This window comes from Rhinolophus sinicus, linkage group LG11, assembly GCF_036562045.2.
Source record: "Rhinolophus sinicus isolate RSC01 linkage group LG11, ASM3656204v1, whole genome shotgun sequence".
NCBI classification, from domain to species: domain Eukaryota; kingdom Metazoa; phylum Chordata; class Mammalia; order Chiroptera; family Rhinolophidae; genus Rhinolophus; species Rhinolophus sinicus.
The window spans coordinates 30,347,165-30,374,943 of NC_133760.1; the positions used below are offsets into that span (position 1 = coordinate 30,347,165).

At 46.5% G+C, this 27,779-nt stretch overlaps 1 protein-coding gene across 5 annotated transcripts in view; it reads right to left on the reverse strand.

Moving 5' to 3' along the window:
• The window catches only part of ZFHX3 (zinc finger homeobox 3), a 244,918-nt gene that overhangs the window by 152,151 nt on the left and 64,988 nt on the right, over positions 1-27,779 (reverse strand). For 3 of the 5 annotated variants that reach the window (XM_074314649.1, XM_074314650.1, XM_074314648.1), the window contains exons 2-3: positions 6,577-9,335; positions 864-1,360 (exon numbers count right to left, since the gene is read on the reverse strand). In XM_074314649.1, coding sequence (XP_074170750.1) covers positions 864-1,360; positions 6,577-9,289 — 3,210 coding nt within the window. In that variant the 5' untranslated portion in view covers positions 9,290-9,335. The remainder of the gene's footprint in view (positions 1-863; positions 1,361-6,576; positions 9,336-27,779) is intronic. The other 2 variants (XM_074314652.1, XM_074314651.1) reach the window with 1 other exon arrangement.

The window sequence follows — 27,779 nt, forward strand, 5'->3', positions numbered from 1 at the left end:
AAGACGGAATGGAGGGAGCAGGGAGAGGTTAGAAAGGAGGGAGGAAGGAAGGGGAGAGAGGACAGAGGCAGAGGGGCTAGATGGAAGAAGTCTGGAAAAAGCAATACAAATACGAGGAAGAGAAAGGGGACATAGGACATGGCAAGACAAGAGGAAAAAAACAAAGGAGCCCCTTACCAGACCCCAGTTTTCTCCATAGCATTTAGCCACTTTCTAGCCTACGGTGTAATTTATTCATTGTGCTCCCATCTCCCTCCAAAAGAACGGAAACTCTATGAGGGCAGGTATTTCTTGTCTATTTTGTGCACGGATGCAGGCACGCGCCCTGAACAGTGCCTTGTATATAGTAGGTGCTCAGTGTTTATCTGCTGAATGAATGAACTGAATGACTAAATGGACAAAGCACCCCAGGGGATCCAGGAGAGAAGCGATTTTATAAAATAACTAAAAAATGGGTGGGGGGATGAGACAGAAAAGAAGAACAGACAGCATGCAAGGGAGAGGGAAAACACAGAAGCACCCAGGAACACAAAAGCCAAGAACTCGGGAAACAGAATGGTGAGTTAGCGAAAAGAGTCGATTATAAAGACAGTCAGAGGGTACGGGGAACAATGTGACAGTACCGGGCTGCTGTAAACAAAACCTGCCTAAATGGGGCACCCCACAAAGAGAATCTTCAGGTACCAGCTGACGCCTGCCACCCCATTGCAGCTTCATGAGGAAGGGGATGCCAACTCCCCTTCCAACACCAGCTCGCCGTCCAGCCACCAACCCGGCCTTGACAGAGACTGTTCCTCCAGCCCCAGCCCTTGCCATCGCCCAGGGAGCGCACCCACTCCTTCCAGAGGCAGCCTGGCTCTTACCTTGTACAGCTTCAGGCTGGCCTCGTGCCTGGAGTTGACCGTGTGCAGCCGCAGCTTCTCCAAGCTGTTGGTGTAGTAGTCGCAGGCGTTGCACTTGAGGTGGACAGGGTTGCCGATGGCCACGCACTTGAGCCGCCACTCGTTGGCTTTGCCCCCCTCTTTGATGTGGGCCACCAGCTGGTACTTCTGCACATGCTTATCTGTCTTGCAGTGCAGCTGGAAGTTGGCCTTGAGCTGGGTGTTGTAGCGGCAGAGCTTGCACTGGTACGAGTCCCCCATCACGGCCTTCCACTCGTCCTCCGGGAGGCTGCGCTCCACGTTCATGTGCAGCCCCAGCAGGTCCAGGTTGTCGGTGGTGAACTTGTTGCACACGGCACACTGGAAGAGCTTCAGCGACGGGTCGTTGGTCTGGATGAAGCTCTCGCCCAGGTTCATCAGCTCCTCCGACACCAGCTGCCCACCCCCGAGACGCATGTCTAGGGGGATCTCACCGCCCACTGCGGGGAAGGAGAAGGGAAGAGAATCAGAGGCCAGGCTCACAGCTGCAGCCATAACTGAGGCACCACCTAGCCCTCCACTTCCCTCAACCCTGGTTCAAGGGAGACAAAAGACCACGTTTCAAGAGTTGCAAGGTGCTACTAACTGGAAAAACCACCAAAACAACAACAAAAATCAACTTCATGCATTCAGATCTTTCTAAAAATTCGTGGAAGGCTTTATGAAAGGTGGGGTGTTTTTCTTTCCTTTTGGAAAGGAACACCTAGAAAAAGGTAGGAAACCATAAACTCTTGAATATTTCAATTCAGCCCCTCGCTTAGATCCTAGAAAAGATACAAATAAGCATCATTCACTGGACATAATAGAAACTGAAACTCCAGACCCCAACAAGTTGGAAATGAGCTCTAGCTGCGATCTAAGGTACGAAGCCTTTATAGTAAATCAGAATCGGGCCCAGCATTTATCTAAAGCAGCGCCATCCAACAGAACTTTCCGCGATGATGGAAGACGTTTTACATCTGCACTGTCCCGTGTGGTGGCCACTAGCCACGTGTAGCTACTGAACACTTGAAACATGGCCATGTTGCAACTGAGAAACTGAATTTTCAGTTTTATTTATTTTTTAATTCAATTCCATTTAGATGGCCACATGTGGCTACTGTATTGGACAGCACAGGCCTGAATCTGAGATTTCAGGAACGACCTTCCTATGCTTCATCACACCCCGCTGATCAGTACCCCACCGGCCCGTCAATGGTACCAGCTCCCCCCACATCTCCCCAGAGTACAATCTTTTCCCTTTTCTGAGCCCCCACACTGTATGATGTGCATCTGTTATGTCACACGTCACATTCTCCTTTGTCATAAGTCAGCCATACACACAGCCACAGGCTGGCCAGTGTCGCCACCAGGGGCTGCCTTTTTAGGACAGAGGGCAGGTCTTCTCCTCACTGAACCTCTAGAAAATCCCAGCCCTCTGCACAGATGTTCAAATGTCTGCTCTACCAGACAAGGGTAAAACGGAAACAAAATGTCACAGATATGGGAAGTGGATTGAGATGGGCCCTGAAATGCAAAGGTCAGTTCACTGTCCCCCAGAAAAGGGTCCACGAAAGCTCTGCTGCTCCCTCACCACCCCTGTTCTTTCTCAGTCCATCACTGCCCTGCATAAACCAGGGACAGGCTCTCATTCACCAGCGGTAAATTAACACCTCAAGCTCTCATTTAGATCACGAGAAAGGCTTGGAAAGAGCAGCCTTCCCTCCATTACCTGGAAGCGGACAGCCTAGTGGAACACGGAGCGTCGGCTTCTATTTTCTGCCTCTCCCCAAAACACATACCCATTTGAGCTGTCTGCCCCTGCCTCTCCCCAGCTGATACTTAAACTCGACCTTTTACATGTGGTTGGCCTAATGTTACTTGTCTTTTAATGACTGATTAGAATCCAAGTTAGTGGTTAATCAAAGGATAGACGGTATGTATATTTTTGATGATTTTCTCATTTACGCTACACAAGGCACCTTGGGTGAGATGAGTACAGGCAGGCCCTGCAGAGCAGACCGGCTGCGTTTGAAGCCTGTGGACTGTCTAGCAAGCCCCAGAAACCTTTTGCATGCGCATTCCAGAAGGGTCAGGAAGCTTTCTGCTTGTTTTCTCTCTTGCAATCTCCCCTGGTGAGACAAGCCATTCTTTTTAGGACAAGAGGGAAAAAGAGGGGGGGAAAGACTAAGAACTCCACACCTTAATAGGGCCGGGGGCCAGGCAGCATCCATGAAACATACATAATACTCAGTACAAGTGGGAACTACCCAGAGGGTGAAACAAGGAGCGAACACATATTTGTTTCCGATGCCGACCACCTGAAGCATCAAATCTTCTCCACTTTTTAAATTTAACCTCAGCACATCGATATCGCTCTAAAGGGAAATTCGAGAGGCGGCCGGATGGCTCAGGTGTTTAGAGCGCGAGCTCTCAACAACAAAGTTGCCAGTTCGATTCCCGCATGGGATGGTGGGCTGTGCCCTCTGCAACTAAAGATTGAAAATGGCAACTGGATTTGGAGCTGAGCTGTGCCCTCCACAACTCAGTTGAAGGACAACGACTTGGAGCTGATGGGCCTTAATGAAACACACTGTCCCCCAATATTCCCCAATAAAAAAAATTTAAAGAGAAATTCGACTGTCACTTGTTGGAAGCCTCAGTGAAAATGAGAAGTCCTAAGAACACGCTGAGGAATAAGTCCCTATATGAAATGCAAACCAAAGAAAGAAACAGAGTAACAGTGAAATGGGGGTAACTGGCCAGCCAAAACTCCCTCCAAGAACCACATTTTGGAGAAACGAACCCAAGGCTTAGACTCCTATAAATCCATCGAGCCGGTAGGAACTAATTCAGCCTCCAAGAAGTGGAACCTCCCCTAATTCACAAGGATTTGGAGGATAGCCCCCGTAAGTGAGAACTTAGCAGGCATTTACTTTCGAGCCAGGCTGGATAGATAGTCTTGGAAAGCAGTGGGCCCCCATCTTTCCACATGCACCTGACTTTAACACTGGAAATGTACACCCTGGCACATGTGCCTGCCCATTAGCACATCGTCAGAGAGGCACAGGGATGAAAAGATATCTTCCAGGCTCAAAGGCAGCGCAAAGGACCCATTAAACCTCATGTAGGTGTCCTGTGGCCAGCTGGCTATGGGGGAAACACGAGGAGGCCCCCACAAGCTATCCGTTTCTCAGTGCTGTGCTAAACTTTAGAGTGCAAAGGGATGATCAGAAAGATATTCAGATGGCCTCCAGTCTATGTTATCTACAAATGGTGACACATCCAACCAGACTAGACCAAGGGTGCTGACCCTTTCCTTAAAGGCCTCTAGCAGGAAACCTCCCAGAATCAGCCTGTTTGGTATCACAAAAGAGAAGGTTCTGTCAAAGGTAGTATGAGAATAACTTTGTAAGCAGGAGTACATTACACACACACACACACACACACACACACACACACACACACACACACACACACACACACACACTCTTGCCCCTACAGAGCCCAGTAATCTCTAATAACCTATAGCTTTATCACAAATGGCCTTAAGAAATACCAGTAGAACTGCAGAGCGAACTGAAAGGTCTGGCTCCTCTCATTTACATATGTCGCTTCTACTGAGGCCATGCAACTTCTACTGAGGTCGTACAAGTTAACGTCCTTTGGACATGTCCTATCATACCCATGCCCAGTCAGGCTTTAGCATAAAGCATTTGTGGCTCTCCTGCCATCTCAACAACAGCTCTCGCGGCCTAAGGCAGACACAGAAGGTTTCCACAGACATGCCTCAGCTGACACTGGAAATTCAAGGGCCCTTCCTGATTAGGTCCTTAGAAAGAAGAGCTCTGTTTCGTTAAGAAAGAAAGTGCAGACCTTTGGTGCATGTCCAGAGCATAGGGATTCATTCTGCTCTTTCTTTTGCATCCACAGATAGCCATAATGCATGATGCCCCAAGGATTCACAGACACGTGGTGTAAAAGCAAACTATCTCTCTAACTCTCCATTCGAGCCTAAGTCAGAATTACTGGTTTTCAAGATAATTAAAAAGATCTCACTTTGACCCAGCATGAACCCATCCATTTTCTGTGTCTTCATTCCACCTACATTATATTTGATTTACTCTAAGATCTCCCTCCTCAAGAGTTTAAATCTCCCGACCAGAAAACCCCAATTCCCAAAGGTTCAAAAAAGGAAGAAAAACACAGAGTACTGATGCCATTCCTTGGTGTGGTGTGCATCCCCTCTGGGTTCACTCTGGGGACAAATAAGACAATTGATCCTCCGCACCCATGATTCACCAGTCCATAAGACATCTTCCAATCACTTGGTCATAAAGGACCAACAGGTCAGTGTTCCAAAACAGAAAACAAGATTAAAGTAGCAACAATTCAAGTTTAAATGTATAGCAAGAAAAACAAATTAAATTGTTATGAAATGTAACTCATCAGCAGCAATTAACACTAAAACCCCACACAAATAAAGGCATGTCAACTGGTGAGGTTTATCTCCCTGGCATTGACCTAAAATCATGCCAGAATAAAAGTACTTGCTCACACTTTGTTGCCGAGAACAACTTATCCCATGCCAGTAAGGGGATACTGCTGAATTCAGGCCATCACCACTGGTCCCAAGAGGTTAGCAGGATCAGGGAATGGAGACCAAGCCACGTCTGTCCAAAGCACAGGGTGGGGGCAGGAGTGGCCCAACCATCATGCTGGTGCTAACGAAACGGATTTGTACATTTTCTACCTATAGAAGCTCTCCCCTCAAAGTGGTCATGATTCTTTTATGCAAAGACTCATGGTTTTCGGCATCCAAATCCTATCCTTTTGGTCCCATTCTGTATCTATGAAGCCAATCGGTAAGACTTGGTGTCTGGACACAGCCAGCTCACCTTCTCTAAATATGGGTCGTTTTTCATGGCAACAAAGGCTCCATTAAGCAGGATCTAACTGATATTAAAACTTAGCTTTCTTTGATGTACAATTTTAGAATTTATTCATTTCCATCTATCACACCAGTCCTTATGGTGCCCCAGGGCAATTTAATTCCCAACTATACAAATCACCGACGGCTCATGCAAAACAAGAAAGGAAAAGAACACATCTCTTTCACTGAGATCCTCGTAAATACACAGAACTTTGAGAAACCTATCTGGGTGGTTCCCAGCTCAGCACAGAACCAGCCTTTGGTTACCTGAAAAAAGCACGCTACAGTTTCCAGTTCCTCTTATGGAGATGATTGTTCCTATTTAAAACTCCAGCTACAGTTTCCTGTAAGTTTCAATAAATATTTAATGGAATCCAAAAGTTTCAGATAATTGTGGCGATTTTTCAAATGGAGAAAGAGACAGAGAAAGAGAGAATGGGAATAGGACGGAAGGTTGACCAGAAGCCAAAAACTAGAGGAAGCACTTAAATTTTAATCCTGGCCTAAGGAGCTGGGGTCTAATCACATCTCTGTTGAATGCATACAATCTTCCATAGACACACACAGAGTTCAAGGGATTCTTGAGAAACATATTTGATTGTCAGACACTCAAGTTAACACAAAACGACTCAAGGGGGAAAAACAAAAAAAAATAGCAACCGAATCCATAGGACCTCAGCCTATTTTCAATTTTCCCCAGTTTAAGTCACATCATAGAACAAACAAACATGGAGTCAGCCTCACCTAGAGCAGGCGTCATGGCGGCCATGGGCGCCGAGGGATCCAGCTGGAATCCACTCATCATGAACTGGGCGTCCGAGGCAGCATTGTCCATCTTCAGGTTGGGCAGGTTCATGTTCTGGGCCAGGTAGTATTGGTAAAGCTCGGCCTCGGCGGGCGAGGGCAGGCCGCCGAGGCCCAGGTGGCGGTTGTGCTGAATCTGGGTCATGTTCTGCTGCAGCAGCATCATGTTATGCATGTGCTTCTCGCTGGTCATGTGGATACGGAGGTTTCTCGCCACGTTGGTCTCATAATCGCACACCTCGCACCGCCAGGTGGGTTTGGTTTTTGGTTTTGTGGGTGAGGGGGCCCCGCAGGAGCTGCTGATATTGGCCGCGGCGGCCGCGGCCACAGCTGCAGCCGCCGCGGCCCCAGCGCTGTGGCTGAAGACCTGCTCCCCGCCTCCGTTCTGCAGGTTCTGCATGTTGTTGAGATGCTTGTCGGACTGCATATGAATACTGAGGTTGCCTTTGGTAGTTGTGGAGTAGTTACACACCTCACAGCGGAAAGGCTTGTAACCACACGTGTAGCTCTCGCCTCGCGCCAGCCGAGGGTGGGGCTGCCCGCTTTTGCAATAGACACAGGAGCCCCCCGGCTCAGGATGCTTCTCCTTCATGTGCGCCTCCAGTGTCTGCTGGTACTTATAGTGCCAGTTGCACTTGGGGCACTTGAGTGTCTTACACGAGTTACGAGAATGCATCATGGTCATGTGGCCACCCAGCGAGCGGGAGGAGCCCAGGACCGTGTCACATTTGGGGCATTCCACACCGCTCCCCGAGGGGCACTCCCCAACCCCAAGCTCGCAGAGGGAGCCAGCGTGCTGGTGATGGGGGACAAAGCCCCCATCGTCGCCCTCTGTGCTTTCATTTGGTTCTGGTGCTGTGGCATTGTCTTTATTGGCACTTTCGTCAGCAAAGTCCAGCCTCCTGCCGCCCTCTGCCACACTGGCCCTGACGCCCTCACTGTTAAAGCTTAAACGATTCCTCCTGTTCGCACCATCAAAGACAACAAAGGAAGAAGCAGAATTAGAACTAGTAGAAGCTGCGCTCCTCGACAGGGTCTGGAGCACATTAGGCATTAAGGGGGAGTTAGAAATGCTTTGGTTTGAGAGAGCAAGGTCCTTTTTGCTGCTGCTACCTGCCGCGGCCCCAGGCTCCTCGTGGGGCCTGTCCTCCAGTTCGTCATCCAACTCACTTGGAAAGAGTCCTTTGCAACCCTCGTCTTCTTCCTCCTCTTCCTCCTCCTCTTCCTCCTCCTCTTCCTCCTCGGCCTCTTCTTCCTCCTCTTCCTCCTCTGCCTCCTCCTCGGCTGGCTCTGCTTTCTCGGAGAAGCAATCCGGATCACCCACTTCTTGCTTCTCTCCTTCTGCTGCCCCAGAGTCCTTGCCCTCTGAGGATTTGGTAGGACTGGAGGCCAGAGGCCCCAGGGGGACTGAGGTAATGGGGGTCTTCAGGACTGAGCTGGTGAGCCCGCCAAGGTTCAAGAGGGTGCTGGGGGTCAAGATACCAGCCTGGGGCTGCTCGGGGCCAGCGGCAGAGCCAGCTGGGAGAGCCTCTTCCCCTTCCATTCGAATGCCACTAAATTTACCATAAAAACTGTGTCCGGGGCCTATGAGGTTAGCTGTGGAAACTAAAGAGTGTTGAAAGTTTTTGTTTTTTGGTTCCAGAAAACTTACAAGGGGTTCCTTGTCTTTGCCAATCCCTTGGATGATAGCGGAGATGTTCTTATTGCTAAGAATTTTCCGCTCGTCCTCACTCAGGGTCATTCGATGGTCGTGTACCGCGTGGGTCACGAAGGAACGGACGTACCCGAAGGACAGTTTGCACAAGAAACACATCAGGATGGGCTTCCTCTTGCCGTAGAGCACAAAGCCATCGAATTTGGACAGGTCCACATTGTTGGGAACATCTTTGGATACGCAGGAGCTTTTGGCAGAGCCGTCGCTGTTCAGGTAATCCTTGTTGCTTTTGTGTCGCACGTCAAAAACGCGGAAGCTGTGCAGGACAGGGCTGAGCCCCGTCAGGGCTGAGGTATTCGGGAAAGCCTGGTCTGGGCCCTCAAACCATTTCCCGAAGGATGAGGCTATGTGGAAAGTGTTGATGATCTGTGGGTAGACTGGTGCAGCACAAGAAGGGTCCCCTTGTTTGCCCCCCACACCGGGGAGAGAGTTCAGAAAGAGCGAAGGGAGAGGCCCACTGCCACTGCCACAGGCGCCCCCGCTTTGGGTCAGCTGGCTCAGGCTCTCGACAATGTACGCCGAGCCGTCCGGCTGGTAGACTATCTCCCCAGCCAGGTTCTCCACATCACTCTCCTCGTCCCCCTCCTCACTGGTGTCGCTCCCGCTGTCCTCTCTCAGGGGCAGCGGGGGGCGCGCGCTGGGGCAGTGGTGCTCCATATAGGTCTGTAAGCTGGCGAAGGAGGCCGAGCATTCATTGCAGCTGACCTCCTTGCCAGCGGGCTCGGCGGTGGGGCCGGCCGAGGCGGTGCTCTCCGTGAGGCGCTCATTGAACGGGGCCCTCAGGCTGTCCAGGGGCCCGTGGTTCTCACTTGTGGACTGCTCCATGCCACTGGGTTTGTCGGGGAGGTGGGTGCTGTTGAGTTCAGTCCATTGCTGGTGCTGAGGGATACTGCACCCATTGTCCTTCCCCGAGACGACAGGCGAGTCACAGCCTTCCATGGTAAGGCCTGCGTGGAGCTTTCATTGCACCCAGTACGGATCGGACCTGAAGAGTGGAGGCAAAGGGGAGAAGAGGGAGAGAGGGGGAAGAGAGAGAGAAAGGAAAGAGGTTAGGAGGGCCGAGGCTAAGGTCCCACACAGAGCACTCTAACAGGTTCTGTCCACACCCACAACAGAGACCGCAGGGGCAGCGGGGACCCCAGCGATCGCCCCATGCCATCCAACTCGCAGAGGGTAGATGGCATCCCAGGTGTTACGGCCGGGGTCCATGTCAGGAGCAAGGGGTATGGGGAAGGGACATCAGGAGAATCCCTCTTTGTCTTCAGCTTGTCGGCTGCTCTACCCCTAGAGACCAGTTTGAATTTCCGTTCTTTGCAAGCACAGCGTTAGTGAGCATCAGGGCTGGGCGACAGCCACAGCTGAGGATGACCGCATCATCTTGCCAGACCCCGCCTAGGATACAGACGGGCAGGCCCACCGCATGCGTACGGCCAACACAGAGTGCCCCCTGGCTGCCCAGGCTGTCTTTGGGCCAGGGGAACACCATGGAGGGACGGACGAGAGGAGAAAGATTTTATACCTCCAGAAAAAGGATGGTAAATCTGTGCGAGGATAGACTTATTTAGAGGCGAAGTTGCTGTTGTTGCTTTTATCGATCATGTTTCTGGTTTGAGAAGTTCAAAGAAAAGCATTTGAGGGCTGCAGCGCTCAGAGGACAAGTGTGCACGCCTAGACACATGGCACAAAGTCCCCTTGAGGGCCCACGGCTGCCTTCATCCTCTCTGAGTCTGGGAATCATCATCCCATTTTACAAGGCGTAAAATTGAGGGGCAAAAATCTTAAAACTGGCCCCATGTCACCCCGACACTGTGACACAGAGAAGACAGATCTCCGAATTCCCATCTGCTCCCCACACCTGGTAGAACACCCGTGCTTGTGACTCAGCCTGGCTTCAGACTCAAAACATGTAGGTGCAAAACATGAGCTTGATATTTCTAGGAGGAACCTCCCAGACTCTGTGAGCTGACTCCCCCTCCTGCAGCGTCGAGATTGCCCTGTCTGGAGGGAGCCTGGTCACCACAGGCTGGGGGCTTTTTGCTGTCAGGATCTTAGCAGCAAGCTGAGACAGCAGCTGGGCTCGGCCAGCCCCTGTTCCACACCTGCCTCTTAGTTATTAGTCGCTCCCCAAACAGCTGTCCTTCAGCCCTGGGGCTTTTCCGTTTCCGACTCCAAAGTGCCACTGAGCTGAATTTGCCCTCTGAGACCTCGAGTCCCTGGAGAGGGAGCCATCAGATCACCCGCCGCTGCTCTGCTCCTGTGACAACAACATCACAAGGGTATTTCTTCTATCCAGGCACTGCTCCTGCAGGCAACTCAGAGCTTCACACGCCTCGCACGGCCCTGATCCTTGCCAGCAAATCCCAGGCCACCCTCCCCCCAGCACCTCCTTCCTGGAGAACACTTGGCTGCTTCTCCACCCACCATCTCATTCATACACAGCGGATGGAGGTTTTGGCTGGGTTTGGTCTCCCTCCCCTTGCCCAACCCCCATCTTCCCATTCTCTCTTCATTTCTTGATTCTTGACTGCACAGTGAGCCAACAGCTCCCCCTCGGGAAAAGATGGGGAAGGCAGGTTTACCAGAAGTCTTAGGAGGAATAACTTTTTGGAAGAATATGTTATGTTTTGTTTAAAACTCTCTCTCTCTCTCTCTCTCTCTCTCTCTCTCTCTCTCTCTCTCTCTCTCTCTCCTCTCTCTCTCTTCCTCCCTCTCCCTCTCTCCACCTCTCAATTTATAACCTCAAACTCCATTACAACAAAGTTCTGTGTGCCTGAGAAAAGACATATTGATTTTAAACAAAGATGACTACACTAAACCAAACCAAACAACAAATGCAATGGGACTTCCTCGTATAGCTTAGCTGGCATACAGGTGAGAATCCGGGGTAGCTCTTAAGAACGTGTCCGATTGGCTGAACGACATCTGATTGACAACTTGGGCCAACAAGGTTGGCAGGCCTGAAGGGGCGGGAGGGTTAACAGCCCGATTGTAAAATCAATGTCATAAATGCTTGGTAAGTTACAGGAACATGCGGGAAGGGGAGGCCACGATTGATAAAGGAGAACAGCTTTGATGCTTCACCAGGGACTTGTGTATCGACAGCAAAGCCAATCTCCTCTCCAGCCGGGGCTGAGCCAGAGAAACCTGCAAGCGTTTACCAATTAATTGGTGGGCTTTTCTTGCTGTTCTCTTCTTCCACACATCACACACTTAAGGAGTTGGGACTTTTAAAAACTTGTCTAACTTTTGCCCAAACAAATGGTGTCAAGAAAAAAATGACACCGTGGCCGCCTCTGAAAGACAGGTGACCCCACAGGTGGTGACATGAGCCCCATGTGAGGGGACATGTGGGAGACCAATTCACAGGGAGGGACAGCCCATTAAGACATTGGCGGGAAAGGATCCCACTTCCGGATCTATGCTGCCTGCTCTGGGCTTCCTTTCAACACATGCTGGCCATGACAAGGAGAACCTTTTACAGCCTTGCTAAGCAAAGTGTGAATCAGGGACCAGGAAGACTTGAGAAATGCAGACTCTCAGTGCTGCCCAAGATCAGAATCTGCATTTTAACATGGTCCTCAGTGAATGCGCATTATTAAAGCCTGAGACACTGTCTGTTTCACCACATCTTCACCAGACGGCCAACTCGTCCATGCTTTGTGCCTGCACTGCTAGGTGACCAGGCAGGGTCAGTCTTGGGCTCTCCTACCAGTCCCTGGAAGGCGCAGGGACAGGGGTAGTCAAGGAAGGACCAGAACACAGGGATGAAGAAATCGCTTAAAACGGCCCGATCCTTCAGCTCAAGGACCTCAGGCCATCCACCACTCTCCCACCCGGCTAGCCATCCCTCTCGCTCTGTTTATCAGCCAGTCAATAAGAAAAAGGTAGTTCTTACTTAAGGAGGCAGAAGTCAACTCAGCAGGTCGATCAGCACTCTGTCTGTAAACACGGTTTCCCGTAAAATCAATGATCTTCAGTTACAGAGGGCAGCCTGGGAACCCAGCGGGTCCCCACACTCTCACAGGCAGCCCTGCCAGCAGCCTCTGTTCAGAGCCCCCCACCGCACCCCCGGATCTGGGCCTCCTTCCTCAGCCTTCACCCATGCCAGGGCCAGCTCACACATCACAAACCCTCAACCCTTCTTGCAGCCTGATTCTCTCCAGCTACTTATACCCCAACATTCCCTTTAAATATAGATGCATTCTACTCATGCCCAGCCATACTGTACTCAACATGGGGTTTTTTGTGTGGTTTTAAGAATTCAGTTAGATTTCAAAAGAGCACATCTCTCCAATACCGTGTTTCCCCGAAAATAAGACCTAGCTGGACCATCAGCTCTAATGCATCTTTTGGAGCAAAAATTAATATAAGACCGGGTCTTATATTATATTATATTATATTATATTATATTATATATGTTATACCCGGTCTTATGTTATATAAGACCAGGTCTTATACTATATTAAAATAAGAACGAGTTTTATATTAATTTTTGCTCCAAAAGACACATTAGAGCTGATGGTCCGGCTAGGTCTTACTTTCGGGGAAACATAGTAAGAATTAAAGGGAAGATACAGGAGTGATCCAGTGTTTGTTCTCTCTCTCTCTCTCTCTCTCTCTCTCTCTCTCTCTCTCTGCTTGGCTCTTAACTCGGCCATTTGAGAAGTGATCTTGTTCAGAAAAGTTTCAACATCTTCATCAAGAATCCCCGACCCTTGCTCCTCTTACAAATTAGTTCCCTTGGAACCTACCTGGAAAGCTCCCTGCATCTTCGCAAATATCAGTCTTTATTTTTCAAAGTTTGTTTAAAATGATAAAACTCCACCACATTACCCTGGGGGCCCCCATTAACAAAGTCATCCATCTCCCTCTTTCAACTGAGAAGATGTGATGTGACAGTTTTATCACATTCCTTTAAGGAGACAAGACTGGGTTCAATGCAACAGTTACAGGGAAGCTGGGGTGGGGGGCGGTGCAGTTATTAGAAAGGGGTGGGGCCTCCCGCTATTGCACTAGCTCCCAGAGAATTAAACATGAACAGTCGCACTGTGTAATTTTAAATTGTTAATTAGCACAGGGTTAATTAGGCGGTCCTTTCACAAGAGGCTATTTGGCAGAAAACCAAGAAAGGAAACAAAGGGGTAGAAAAGAAAAACAAAGAGAGAACCAAGACAGTGAGAAACTGTTGCCTCTGTGAATAACCCATGAAGCCTCGCCAGAGAGAGTAAAACCATCAGGCAAGCAAGGCCATTTCCCAGGTACTCCCTCCTCTGCTGGAGGGGCTGTCAATTGGCACCTTTTTCCTGCAGCGACTTGGCAATAGGGACCAAAAGCCTCAAAAACACACATGCCCTGGGACTCGGCAATTCCTCCATGCTAGGAAACAACCCAAAATATCCACAGAGACATAGGATTATTCATCACAACATGTGTAATGAAAAAAAAAAAGATGGAAATAATCTGGCGAAACAAGGGACTCTCTAAATGAATAACAGTGCATTGAGTTCCATAGGATGTTATAAAATATTTTTTAAAGAAACTATTTACAGGCGTGGGAAAATGATCACAGGGGATACTAAGTGAACAAAGCATATATATAGGTTTGCATATGGAAATACATGAGATTTATATCAAAAATTTTATGATGATAATTGCTAGGGGATGAGGTTATGGGTAACTTCATTTCCTCCTTGGTGCCTGTATTTCCCAGAGCTTTTTAAAATTAAAACCACCATAAGAGAAGCCATCATCTCTTGAGTTAGGCATCATGTTAAGGTCTGCAGGTGTGGCACCACTTTGAGGCTCATTACCACACTGTGAGATGAATGCTATTTTTCCATTTTAAAGATGGGAAAACTGAGGTTGCCCAAGTGATGCAGCTTAAATAACAAAACCATATCCTGGCTGTGTGGAGTCCATATTCTTAGCCACTCTACTACGGTTTTTCTTTAATGCCTGTTTCTCAAAGAGAACTCCTGAACGTCCCTACATCTGACATTCACATTCAATCTTTATGTACCCAGGGACTGCTCTAAGATCCTGGGATCATGGGATTGCCATGTAAAACATTGCCAATTCGTACAACACCCTTTTTGTGCTTGGTAGTGGTGAGGGGCGGAGTTCAATGGACTTCTTTACTTGGATATCTTCACACAGGAAAGGGGATAGAAGGAGAAGCTGTTGCAAAGAACTGTGTGGTAAGCCCATTGTCTCAATTTTTTAAGGGGAAAAAAAGTAGATTCCAGGAACTATAAATCAAAAAAAGTATTCATTCATTCATTCATTCATTCATTCACTCAATATTTATTCCGCACCTACTTTGTGTCAGATGCTAGGGCATCGATGATAAACATGTCTCAACTTACATTCTTGTGGAGGAGAGACCACCAACAAACAAAAATATAACATTCAATGGTGAAAAGCACTCAGAAATAATATAGAACAAGAGAAGGGGCAAGAGTGATGTGTGTGTACATCATTTTGGATAAAGTAATGGTATTAGATTTAAAAGGATATGTTGTAGATTATATATCACAAGCGCCTCATAATTTTAGAACAGAGTAAATAGCTGTTGGGGAGAACCAAAAAATAAAAAATAAAACAAAAATAAGGATGGTCCTGTAAAATTCACAATTATCTGTAGGTTCAGTAAGAACATTCACATAAAATAAACTGAAAAAACAGCCTCACTCAGATTCAAGAGTTCATGCAAAAAATCCCTAGCAGTGTTACTTTACTACAAACTCAGTGGAAGCCCAAAGCTGACATAGCAGCCAAAGACGTACATGTGACCTCTGGCGACAGCAGTGCACTATTCCTGTCGAAACCCGGCTGGCTCACAGCCCCATCATTTTCTCTGCATGAAGAACGTTAAGATCCACTCAAGGGACTCTCGTCAGAAGGGTACTGACAGACAAACCTGAGCATGGTCGGAATGGCTGACCAGGAACAGCTCAGGAGTGCAAGGAAAGAGACGCCTCAGCACTGGGTAAGACAACTAGCCTCAACCACGTGAAGGCCTGCCTGCCACATACAATGGCGATCGGTTACCTGTCTTCTACCTAGCTTCAGGGCTTCACTAGGAGTAATGAGGGGAATTTATAAGCAATTCAAATTCAGTTCAATACAAGTGAAAATCTTTCTCAAGATGATCAAAGTTCCCAAATGGAATGCTGACTCTGAAGTACTGCACTCCCTGGTTTCATGAATGGAAAAGGGGATTTTGCTGTGGCCAGGAGGTTCCATCAGGCAGCCTCTCAGGTCCTCTGAAAGGTGAAGATTCTTTTCATTCCTGGGTTATCAATCCGGTTACTCAATCAGCTTTAACCTCCTCCTCTGTGATCCCATAGTGCTTTTGCACATGGCGGCACACTGTAATTCTGGGGTTATCGCACTGCTGAAATTATCTGTTGACTGGTCTATCTCTGCCACTAGGCTGTGAGCAGCTTGAGAGCAGGTTCCATATCTCACTCATCTCTGTATGCTCCACATCCAAGATGTAATAGGTACTTAGGAAAACTACGGGGAAATTAAGGTATTGGGAGAAACAACACTTGGAAAGGAAAAGAGACGGTTCCTAAACATGTTCTATTTCTGTTTCTCATAGTTGAAGAAATCTCTGGTGAACTAGATGGAACCAGGGCTCCTTGGAGAAATGGACAATTCTTGGGCTGGGGCGGGTAGAGTGTAAGATGAGCCTGGGGCATCTTCCTGAGCCAGAACACACAGAAGTGCTTGAAGAATGATGAGAGTGTGTCAAAAGGAGACAGGAACAGGTTGAAGGGGCTCCCACTGCCTAAATCTGGGAAAATGCGAACAAGAAAATAAAATGAGAGTAAAGGATGACAACCCAATGAATAAACTAAGAATCCATAATTGTGTACTTTTATAAATTAAAAAGATAAATGTGAGAGAAGGAAAAGTTCTTTTTTCGGGTAGAAAGCCAACTAACAAATGCAGAGGGAATCATGGAGTTAGGAAATCACCATTTGGTAACCATCATAATAATAACCCATTCAGGTAAGAATCAATGGATACCAAAACTGGTGGATGAAAGTTTGAGTGGTAACAGGATAGTTACATAGTCTCAAAGTATCTCCCCACAAGATACTTTTTAATTACAGAAAGAAAAACAATAACTTTACAGTGGAGAAACCTGGCAGACACCACCTTAACCACATGATCAAAGTTAACATCACCAGGAACGAGACAAATCGACATCATGTGTCTCCTGAGAGGATACACTGAGAAGAACACAACATCCCTTCCCTGACATTCCTGCCAAAAATGCAAAATCTAAATCTAATCACAAGGGAACATCAGACAAATCCAAATTGAGGACAGCCTACAAAATGTCCTATGCTCTTCAGAAGTGAAACAGAAAGACAGACTGAAGAACTGTTTCAGATTAGAAGAGACTGCAGAGACGCGACACCATCGGGGATTTTCTTTTCCTATAAAAGGGCATAACTGGGACAACTGGCAAAATCTGAATAAGGTCCGTAGATCAGATAATAGTGGTATATGAATGTTAATGTCCTAATTTTGATAACTGCAGTGCAGTTATATAAGAGAATGTTTTGTTTCTAAGAAATACGTACTGAAATCTATTTAGAGGTGAAGGGGCATGATGTCTCAATTTTCCAGTGGCTTAGGAAAAAAACGGGGTAAGTGTGTGACACACATATACATAGACACACAGAAAGAAGACGAAATAACGTCAACGTGGGAGGGGGTCTGGACGAAGGGTATATATGAATTCTTTGTTCTCACATTTTAACTTTCCCATATATCTGAAATTATATCAAAAGAAAAAAAATTGTCCAGTGTTAAGAGCTCTACATATTGAACCTCCAAAAATACATATGAACAGCCAACCTACCTTGCTTCCCATATCCTTCTCTTCACGTGAAATTCATTGCTGGCACAGCTTCATGAAAGGAGGGAGGCTGCAAGGCTGGACAGGGAGGTTACACACAGACAAGAACAGAAAACTGGCCTGCCTCCTTCCAGCCATGAGGTGCTAGATAGATCTCTGCAGTAGGAGCAGACAAATGGCCATTCTAACTTGTGCAGAATTTCAACACAACGCAGAAAGACATTTACCCAAGACGTCCATGATCCTGACTCAGGACAGATTTCCCTAACTTGGTAAAAGCAGTTCTGAATGTAAGGACAAAGGCAGCCAACGCAGACAAGAAGAACCCCAGCAACCTACAGAAGGTGAGCGTCGCTGAATATGGACTAAAACATATTAGAGAGAAAAGAAATCCACAACCATGAATAAACCATGCACATCTCCTCAAAAATGAAAAATAAAAAATTCTGACATAAGTGGGAACCTCATTCAAGGAGCAAAGAAATAACATCCTCATCTGTGTAGCTTGGAATCTACTGAAGAATCACATCCAATTCTATTCTGTGCTCTGTACAATAACTGTATTTGTGTACTGCTGCTGAATACAAGTCAGTAAGTGTTAAACCATAAGTAGGTGAGATTCCATCCGCTTGGTAGCAATATCCTAGTAGCCTTAAGAATTATTCTGTAACTATGGCAAGGTCAGAGAACACACATGTGCTTGAACAGGTCCCTTGTGTTGCAGGAGGTCCATTGCCCGGAAGGCCCAGAGAATCGTCCAGGCCCTGGGCTTCGTGTTGGCTAATAAGTGCATCTGTGCTCTTTCCAGAGCGAACATAAATCAGCCTGGAAGCGAAAAGCACTAGCTCAGTCCATTCTGCAGGGAATCCACAAGCACCGCGATACTCTGGTTACAGCGGAATCATGGAGGGGAAGAGGAGGGAGTCGTGAGATCAGAAGCAGAGCCAGGTTTAGGAACCCGGTCTGTGGGTATTGGAAGAGATGAGCTGGTATTTAGGGGAATAGAATTTTTTTTTTTTTTTTTTTTTACTATCTATGTAGATAGGTCCACCGTTCAACAACAACCAAAGCCATGGCAACAGTAACAAAAAGTGAAACTACCCAGCTATTACTTATACTCTACCTTGTTCTAAAAAAGCATCTGGGGCAATTGAACCAGCTATTCGAATAGCTGAATACCAGCACTTAGGTACTTATTTAAGCATCTACCCTGAGGCCTTTCGCCATATCCTGAAGACAGAAGACCCGCATCTTTTGTCCATCACTGGACTAGATGGTTCTCCTCTGACCTGGATTTAATCACCATAAAGCACTGACCCCCCTCCCAGATTTGAAGCAGCACCTCCTTTCACCAAACATAGTAACTTTAACTACCCATCTGCATTCATCCCTTGGACCTCTGCCTGCTAAACTGGATACCTTCCCACACTGACTGTTACCAACAACTTCAACGCTTTCTTTGCCAGCACCTAAAACTTCTCATCGCCTCTAGTTTCCTCAAAATCCCTCTCATTTCTCATCTCTCCATTCGTGCTATTGAGCAAAAGCTAGGAGATGATGTAAAAAGGTGCCATCTGGCCCATTACAGTTACAATCTGGCATCTCATGATGTTAAATTTATTTTAAATAATTTCTCCTAATTAAAGTAGTATGAGCTCATTATTTAAAAAAAAATTTTTTTGGATATGTGCAGAAAGACTCCATAGCTAAAATAAAAATCACCTATAATTCCTCCAGCCAGAGAGCCACTGGCAGGAGGTTTTTCCCTCTGCACATTTATAGTTACTGATTTTCTTTACCAAACTCGGATCCCACTGCTCCTTCCGTGTACTGCCCTTTTAACTTAATTTAGCATGAAAGTTTTCCCATGACATTAGCTATTCTTCATAAGTTAGAATTAATGGCTGCACAGATACTGCATTCTATGGACACAGCATCATTTCACTAAATTCTATTACTAGACATTTAGGCAATTCCTACTATTTTGCTATTAAAGCTGCATTCATCCCTTGGTGCTTTCATAAATCTTTGTGTACTCATGTATCTGTAATAACAAAATAACTCACAAAAATAAGTAACAGCTCCATTACTACCCACTTAGGCCAGGCGTGGTTCTAAGCACTTTTAAATTATACACTCTTTCATTTGATCCTTAAAACAGTCCATTTTACAGATGAGGAAATTGAGTCTTAGAGGGTTAAAGTACCTTCACAAGTCACACACTAGCTAAGTCAGCTTTTCCAACCAGATGCGCTTTCCTTGGTACTCTAAAACCTAGGTTCTTATTCTTGACATTCCATTTCTGTTTCCTTAGGACATATTTCTGGAAGTAAAAAATGCTGGCTCAAACTAGGGATATTTAAGGCCCTCTGGAATATACCAACCTGTCTTCCAGGAAAATCCTTCCAAGTCACGATCGCAATGGCACATGCATCAGTTTTCCTGCACCCTCATCAACAGTAGATATTATTTTGTGTGTTTTTTAAAAATGTTATCGATTTGGCAGGTGAGAAACAGTATCTCATTTTAATTTACATGTTTCTGCTAGGAAGAACCCATCTGCAGATACTTACTGGCAATTTATATTTCTTTTGTGAATTCCCTGTTATTTCTACAGCAGGGGTGTGTTGTCCTTTCCTTGATGATTAACAAGATAGCTTTATATGATTTTACTGGTCATCCCTCTCGCTCAACTCTCTACTAAATCCACTAACCCATGAGCTCCTGGATGAGGAGATTCTGACCCACTCACATTGCTGGTTCAGACAGTGGTCTCGGTCCTACCCTCGGAGTTCAGCTCCTTTCAACAAGCTGACTCTGCCACTGCTTCCCTTTCTCAACACAACTTCCTAATGCCAGGGGCGCTCTCGTCCTCTCTCTGTTTACTGTAACAACCGTTCTCAACTTTTGATGCCCAGAACAACCAACTGTGGGGTTTTGTGTAGATACACACAGATGCCCACCCCAGAATACACCATCGGGCTCCTGGAGGAAAGGGCTGGACATTACTTGGGGTGGGTCAGAAGACCCTTCGTCTCCATGGTCACCAATGCCGTCCACATGGCAGCCAATGGCTTTTCCTCTTCTACTTTTATCATCTTCTGTCTTCCCTGCATTGAAAATTGCCGACCATCACACCCTGTCCTGACATCTTCTCCCCACCTTTGCTTCTCTAATATAGTTTTTGGGTCCTCCTTTTACTTCTCCGAACATTATACCGTCTGCCCTTCTTCCCGTTCCTACCGCTCTCCGTGGATGCGCTTTTCCACTTACTCGAAAAAAATGTCCTACTACTTTAACCCACAGAAACCTCTCCTCTCTGTTCTCCTATAATATTTAACTATCATCATACTTCTTCCTTTGGCGCTCTGCCCTTATCTCTGTACATCAACTACCTTAACTACCTCTGTGGTTTCAATTACTGAAATTATGAGTCGACTCCCAAAACAAAATTTTCCATTCCTGACTTATCACTTGAATATGTGTCTCATACTTTCCATAGACCACAAGATATCTGTAAGTCGCTAACCTTCCATCACTCAACACGCAGCATGGCTCAACATGTCCAAAAGGAACTGCCCCTCACTGACTGCCCTGATCTCTCCAGCTGAAACTCTTGGTACCATCTTTGATTCCAGAACACAGAAAGATCAGTCTAGCTTTCCACAATGTCATATTCCTCGGGTACCTTTCCCATGCAAGAACCAAATGCCAAAACATTCAAAATCACACTACTCAGACTGGTTTCAAAACTCTCTAACCTCTACCCCACACACTGTAACTCAACCATCTGTCTCACTTCCCTCCAACAAGAGGGTCTCCTACCCATCATCTCCATGTTCTTGTGCATTCTGGCCTCACTTCCTGCAGCCCCAAGCTCTTTGGATGCCTTTTCTCTTCCTCAACATGTATCCAAACCTTGGACAGCCTTTAAGAAGCACAAACTCAAGTTCCACATAGGCAATAAAAGCTCCTGCTATCACTCAAGCCCACAAAAACGTCTCTCCTCTCTGCACTCCTACAGTTACCATCACCACACTATTTGTCACTAAAACAATCTCTCCTTGTTTTACCTCCATTGTATCTCTACAATTGGACTGTAAGCTACTGGAGGGCAAAAATCAGCTTGTATTTCTGTTTATCTCCCAGCACAGTGCTGAGGATACAGCATGGACCAAAAAATGGGATCAACAGTGTAGGAGACGTCTTAAACAACATTAGTGGGAGTGTGCTGAACCCAATATTCCATCTAATTAATCATCAAAGACCCAATCATCCTACTTTTAAGGCTCAGGTACGATACCTGAGTATTTCAGTATTTTGTGGTTTACAGCATTAGATTTATTACTTCCTGTTCCAAAATTACGGAGGGTCTGAAGTCTACAAAAGCAGCCCTTGTTCTAGCCATCTTAAATAGTTGGTCGACGAAACAGAAATCCAGGAAGCCACACAAATCCCTACATGCAGTTCTGCTGGTGGGGGAGGGGCCTGGTATAGACTATATACAAGTAAACTTCTGGGGTTTTCGCCTCATGGGAAGTGTTCTCAAAGCCACACTCACTGGTTTAACGGCAGAAGGAGTCTACTAGGGTCCCTGAATTCTTATTACGTAGTTCTTAGTCAGAACATTTACTTTGAATAATAGCATGAGTAACTGCCGTAGTTCAAGGCCGCCCATACCCAAGAGAAACTGAACTTGGGCAGATTTTTTTGTTTGCACTTGCTGTTTCAGGAATGTAGGTAGAGCAGCCACAGCCTCAAGCTTTCTTCTATGCAGATCTGATCTAGGTAAAAACAAACAAATAGCCTTACAGCTGCTTTTTTCTGGTCCTCTGGCAGCACCTGAGAAACCCCACCCAACTTTTCTGGCTGGAGGAAACCCCTACTCTCAAATAACTCCACCACCTGTTGTTCATGGGCTGATGGGGAAACCCATTATGGGCCAAGTGAGAGGTGGCCTTGGGGAAGGAAATTCTCCCTCAATGGGCATCTCCAAAATGACTCTTTGCAAAAGGAGTGTCTTTTCCTCTCAGCAGGAAGAAAGCCACACAGTGGGCTCAGCAAGCTCTGGCACAAGGCTCCGGAATTGGCACTGTGACAAAACAAACAAGGGTTGCCCTTCGAAGGCTCATTAATGGGGCAACACACACACACACACACACCACCCACCCTCTCTCACCAGTGCCGGCACAGCAAGTTCTTCAGATCTTCCCTGCCTGGCTTGTTGGCATAAACAGCTTTTCAAGCAGCAGGGAGTGAGAGGCACCACTAAATAAAGCAGAAGTGGGAGCTGTAAGGCCCAGCCATTGGCAAAGGCCTGAAGAGGGGGTCACCACGACAAGGCAGAACCACGGCACAGGGTCTTCCCGTGCCTCAGGACGGTATGACTCAGCAGAGAGGCCCCCAGAATACCCTCCACGTTGTGTTTACCAAGCATCCCCCCCAACTTCCTATTTGGACGGCACACTGTATGTGGTGATTCCGGCACAGAACCTCTTCCTCAAGACCTTCATTTTACTAAACAAAAGATGTGAGAACAGATTTCATACTGGTAGTCTTCAAATCCTAGAGGCCTAAGAGAGCAAGAACAGCCACCAGGGCTTTGGAGGCCTTCAAGACGGATGGAAGGGGGCTTCAGTGGGTTTTAAAAACTTGCAAATTCCAAACATTAACCCCAATTGGGCAGTGGGCGGGTGTGCGGGCTGTGGGCGGAGTAAAACTTAATTATGTGCCCCATTCTCCCCGCCCCTTCGCCATTCCACATGGTAATTAGGAAGCCAATTATGTGCACTGTTACTTTTCATCAAGAAAAACAGATTGAGACATATTTACCATTGGCCACTTCAAAGAGGGTCCCTGGGAATTAGGCAAAACAACAAAGGAAATTTACTTCTTCCAGTGCAAGGATCCAAGAGTTTGCACTCCTTTAACCTTCCAGAAGCCACCCAAAGAACCAAGTGATGGTGGGTAATAATCACACCCTCACAGACTCAGCAGAAACGGCCCAGATGGTCTTTCTCCTCTGGCTGCTCCAAATGCTGCTTTTGGGTCAATAGCTGCTGTGAAGAATCACCATGGTCACGTTAAATAGTACTTGGATTAATTATGCTTGAAAGTCTCTTATCCAAGCACTGCTAAGACCAAACAATTGAGTTTGGGAACGAATGTGGTTACATATTTTTCCTTAATGGCTTCCTGCACACCCTGGTTAGATCTGATCCCTGGGGGCAGAGGGGTTGCCAGTTCAAGTCATAAAATGTGATCAATGTAGATCAAGACCCCGTGCTAAGTGTCTAAGATGAGACAGGAGAAACGTATTGGTGCAAACACACAAACATATGAAAGATGCATGTTGACCTGAAGAGCTTCGGCGGCCGTTCTGAAATGGCACCCTCTCTCCTTTTGCTCCTAGAGCTCTGCTCATTCCACCAAAACCTTCAGCCAGCCGTCCGAATCTCGGATAGCGCCTGAAGAGAAAGTTGCAGAAAATTCCTGCAGCTCCAAAAGATTCCCACCGTAAACCACGCGAAGACTGGGGGAATCCAGCATGGCCCGTTAACAGGGCCCATTCCTTAGGTCACATAATAACAAGGCTTCTGGGGCTTTGGCCCCACTGTTCTTAGCTTTAAGCTCCTGGGCATAACGCTTAGCCAAAAACTCACTGGTTACCCTAATGATTTTTATTCATTCACACAAGTACTTATTGAGAGCCCACAATATAAAAGGCACCCCTCCTATCAGTACAGACTCCTGCTAGCTTGCTCTCATTAGAATCCAGACATGCAAAGTAAGAGCCTGGATGGCAACCATCAGGGCACTGGTAGGAACAGACTCAGCACTTCAGGTGACCAATGGATTCACTGTATCAACATAATTATCCAGAGGATCGTTCCCCTTTCCAGAGTCTTACTGCTTTCTTGACAGAATCTGTCCTTCTATTAACCAGATATGGTCAGTGATGACTTCTGACGTCCACTGCATTTAAAAACACAGTTCAACGATTGCAACACATGGTGGTTTGGCAGGTTGAGAAACTGCCCTGAAACCCTATGGCGCTAAGGACACTGCCGCCCTCACACTTTGGTTCGTCCCACTACGTCCCCTAGCTGTGCTAAACCCTCTCAGAGTCTCACCCTCAATCCACATGCGAGTGACCAATTTAAGGAACACTAGGGATGTTTAACAATGACCATTTCTCAACAGCCTAGGATGCCCTGCCCACCACCACGGCCCGGGATGGAGTGCATGTTGTCCCACACACAACCTGAGAAACGGCCAGAACCACTGGACCTCTGGCCTACACATAAGCCTTTCTTCTGATGTGATGCTGACAAGTTCACAAGAGATGACAGGATTTCCTTCTCACTGGTTGTTCCTCTCAGGTGATCCAACAGGTTTCCCACATCCTCCCCTGCCCTTTGTATTCCCCATCCTGGTTTCTTTGGCCTCAGTGTCTCTTTAGGCTGGACCCAGTGACTTTCCCGGCTCCATACACAAGGAGGGGCTGAGTTTGGTGTGTCCCCACGTTCACTGCACTCCACAGGGAAGTGACTCGGCCCAAACAATGCCTTTTCATAGAGCCTCGTGTTCATGACAGGGTACTGGGAGTTACGGGGAATAATGCAGAGGGGGGAATCTTGTTCTTCATGGATTGATAATTGAAGCATAAAGTCTAGGAATTAAAATGAACTAGCTCTGAGGAATCTATTCACCAAACTTAACTCGTCTCAAGTTGTTCCACACCCCCCCCAACACACACACACACACCATCTGGCTCTTTATCACAGGTCAGTGGAAGAAGCTAAAATTTCTACAATTCATTTGGTGTCTATCTTCAGGGTACTCAGAAGAAAAACAAATGCCACTCCAACACGTGCCTATCACACGGAAATTTTACTAACCCCAAAAGTAGGGCAGAAAAGAAAAAGAACTGCAGTTTTAAACCATCCATACATAGGGGGTAGGAGGAATTTAAGGGAAGTGAGGGAAAAAAGAAGGGAGAAGGAAAGGCCCAGGAACTTCCTCACTTTTCTCTCTCTCTTTTTTTTTTTAAGGGAATCTTTCCTAAGCATTCGTTCCCCATCCTTTTCCGTCTCCGGGATGGAAAGTGTTACTCAGCTGCAAGGCCTCTTGCTAATTGTGGGTTTTTATTTTTATTTCCTATTACCCTCTCGCACGCCTGATGAGATTATTTTACCGGAACTGACACAGCTGGAAGCAGCGGGCGTACGTGGAGCCTCTGAGGAGGTGATGCAATTTCATTTTCATTGATCAGAAATCAGCAGGGCAGTAAGTGATGGGAAATTCCATTAGAAGAAAACTTGCAAGACATGAGCCTCAACTTCCCTGCCACACCCAGAACCCCCCCACTCCCCCAACACTCAGGAAGATCATCCCTCTCTCTTCTGGGCAATCGAGGGGTCAGGGGTCCTGGGACATAAGAAAGAGAGCCAGTTGGGACCAATGCCTTAGTGAGAGGTAGCCAGACTCTCATGAACTGCAAAGGATGGCGGAGTGAAGGTCAAGGAGACAGCTTGCTCACTCACACTTGAGTCATGAGAGAAGACATCTGATTGTCTAGTTTACTCTTCTGCAGATAGAGCAAATGACAGACTCCGATTCATCCATCTCCATCATCTTAAATATTCCAACAACACGGCTCTTTGTATCCAAGGCTGGAACCAGAGGTGAACTCTTCAGAATCACAGAATGGCTACTGTCTTTGGCAGTTAAGATCTACTCCCACCAACTGTTTGCCCGCAAATATCGCTTCACTCACCAAAGGCCTATAAGAAAAAAAAAAAAAATCACTAGCCAGGTTGCTCACCGGACTTTCTTAGACCCTTCTGCCATATAAAAGGTGACATTAGAGAAGAATCAGGCCTCGGGCACAAAATGAATAGTGAAACAAACAGCTCTTCAAATGGAAAATTTAAAATGCATATATTGATGACAATATATCAAACCAAAATCTACCAGTAAGCTTTTATTCAGCACCTAAGCTGTGGCTCAAACAAAGCAGAGAATACATGAGACAGGGACCCTGCTCTCCATGAGCTTACAGACTAGGTCACATAAGAATACCCAGCACACAGCCATTTATTTATACTCCTTACAAGAATATGAAATACAACATCATAGCACAAATTGAGGCCAGGGCAAAAGAAGGAAAAAAAAAAACAAGAGTGGAAGTAAATTTGAGCCAAAAATGAAGCTTAAAATGCATACAGTAATAACCCACAAAATGAGCCATAAATTTGGTTCTGAAAGTCCAGAAGAAAAACATAATAACCTTGTTTTAAGCACACTATTCACAATGTCCAAGAGAAAAAGAAGGATCCAATTGCTCAGGAGTATTTAGTACCAATGAATTCTCAATTGCAAAAATTGGGATGAGGACTGAAAGCTGGCAGTGCCCGCAACCCTATGTCCCTGATCTCCTCGGGGAGGTCGTAACGAGAATGCTTGAGTCTGAAGCCATCCAGTCTCACTGCCTCCTTTGATGGACAAGAATAATGACCCCAGAGGGTGTTGGCGGTTTGCCCAAGGTCAGACAGCTGGTCAGTGACAGAGCTAGCAAGAGGACCTGGGGATCTTCACACCACACTAACAGTCCTTTTTCTACTACATGAGGCTATTCCCCACTATCCTTCAAATCCATGGGCTGGCTGGGTGTGGGGGTGCACACACGGAGGCTGAAATTAGGGTGCTGTTCTAGATGAAGAGACCTATGAACCAAACAACTAAATGCACAATGTAGACCTCATCTGGATACGAATTCTAACAAACCAACTGTCAAAAGCCATTCTGGGGACCATCAGATAAGTCTGAATAGCTATTTGGGATTTGATGATGTTAAGAATTTGTTAATTTCATTATATAAAGGTAATATTATCATCACCTAAGAAAATGATGAAGCATCATGATTTGGCTTTACAATCAAAGCCCATGAACAGAAAGATTAAACAAATTGGACAAAAAGTGAATTGCTAAGTCTAGGTGATGGGATCTCTCATTTTATTCTATTTTTACATAATAAAATGTTTTTCTTAAAAAAAAAGAAGAAAAAAGAAAAGAAAGCTCTATCTTTACCCAGTTCAGAAGAATTTTCTGAAAAGAGAACAGCACTGGCCAGAGCCAAGCTTTTCAGCCTTGAGTTGACATATTCATGGCAAACTAAGCCTTTTTTTTTTATTAAAGAAATACAGGTTTTCCTTGCCTTGGAAGAGCTGAAGGACTTCTTAAGAAGTCCGTTAGGCCCCAGATATCTCTAAATCTTGCTTTCAAAACTCTCCATCTGCTGATCTATCTCAGTCCTACTCCTCCCTTTGGAGGGTACCAAGTGCCACCATACTGCTAACATTAACACAGAAAGACTATCTACATCACATTCTGGGCCCAGTACCCGACACATTCCAACTTTCACTAGCATTACTGAGCAAAACTGAGCCCAACGGACAGCCTAAGATTACGTAAGAGCTTGATTTAGAGCTTGGAGCCAAACTAACTCTGATTAAGAGAAACACATCCACTGATAAAAGCCTCTGTATG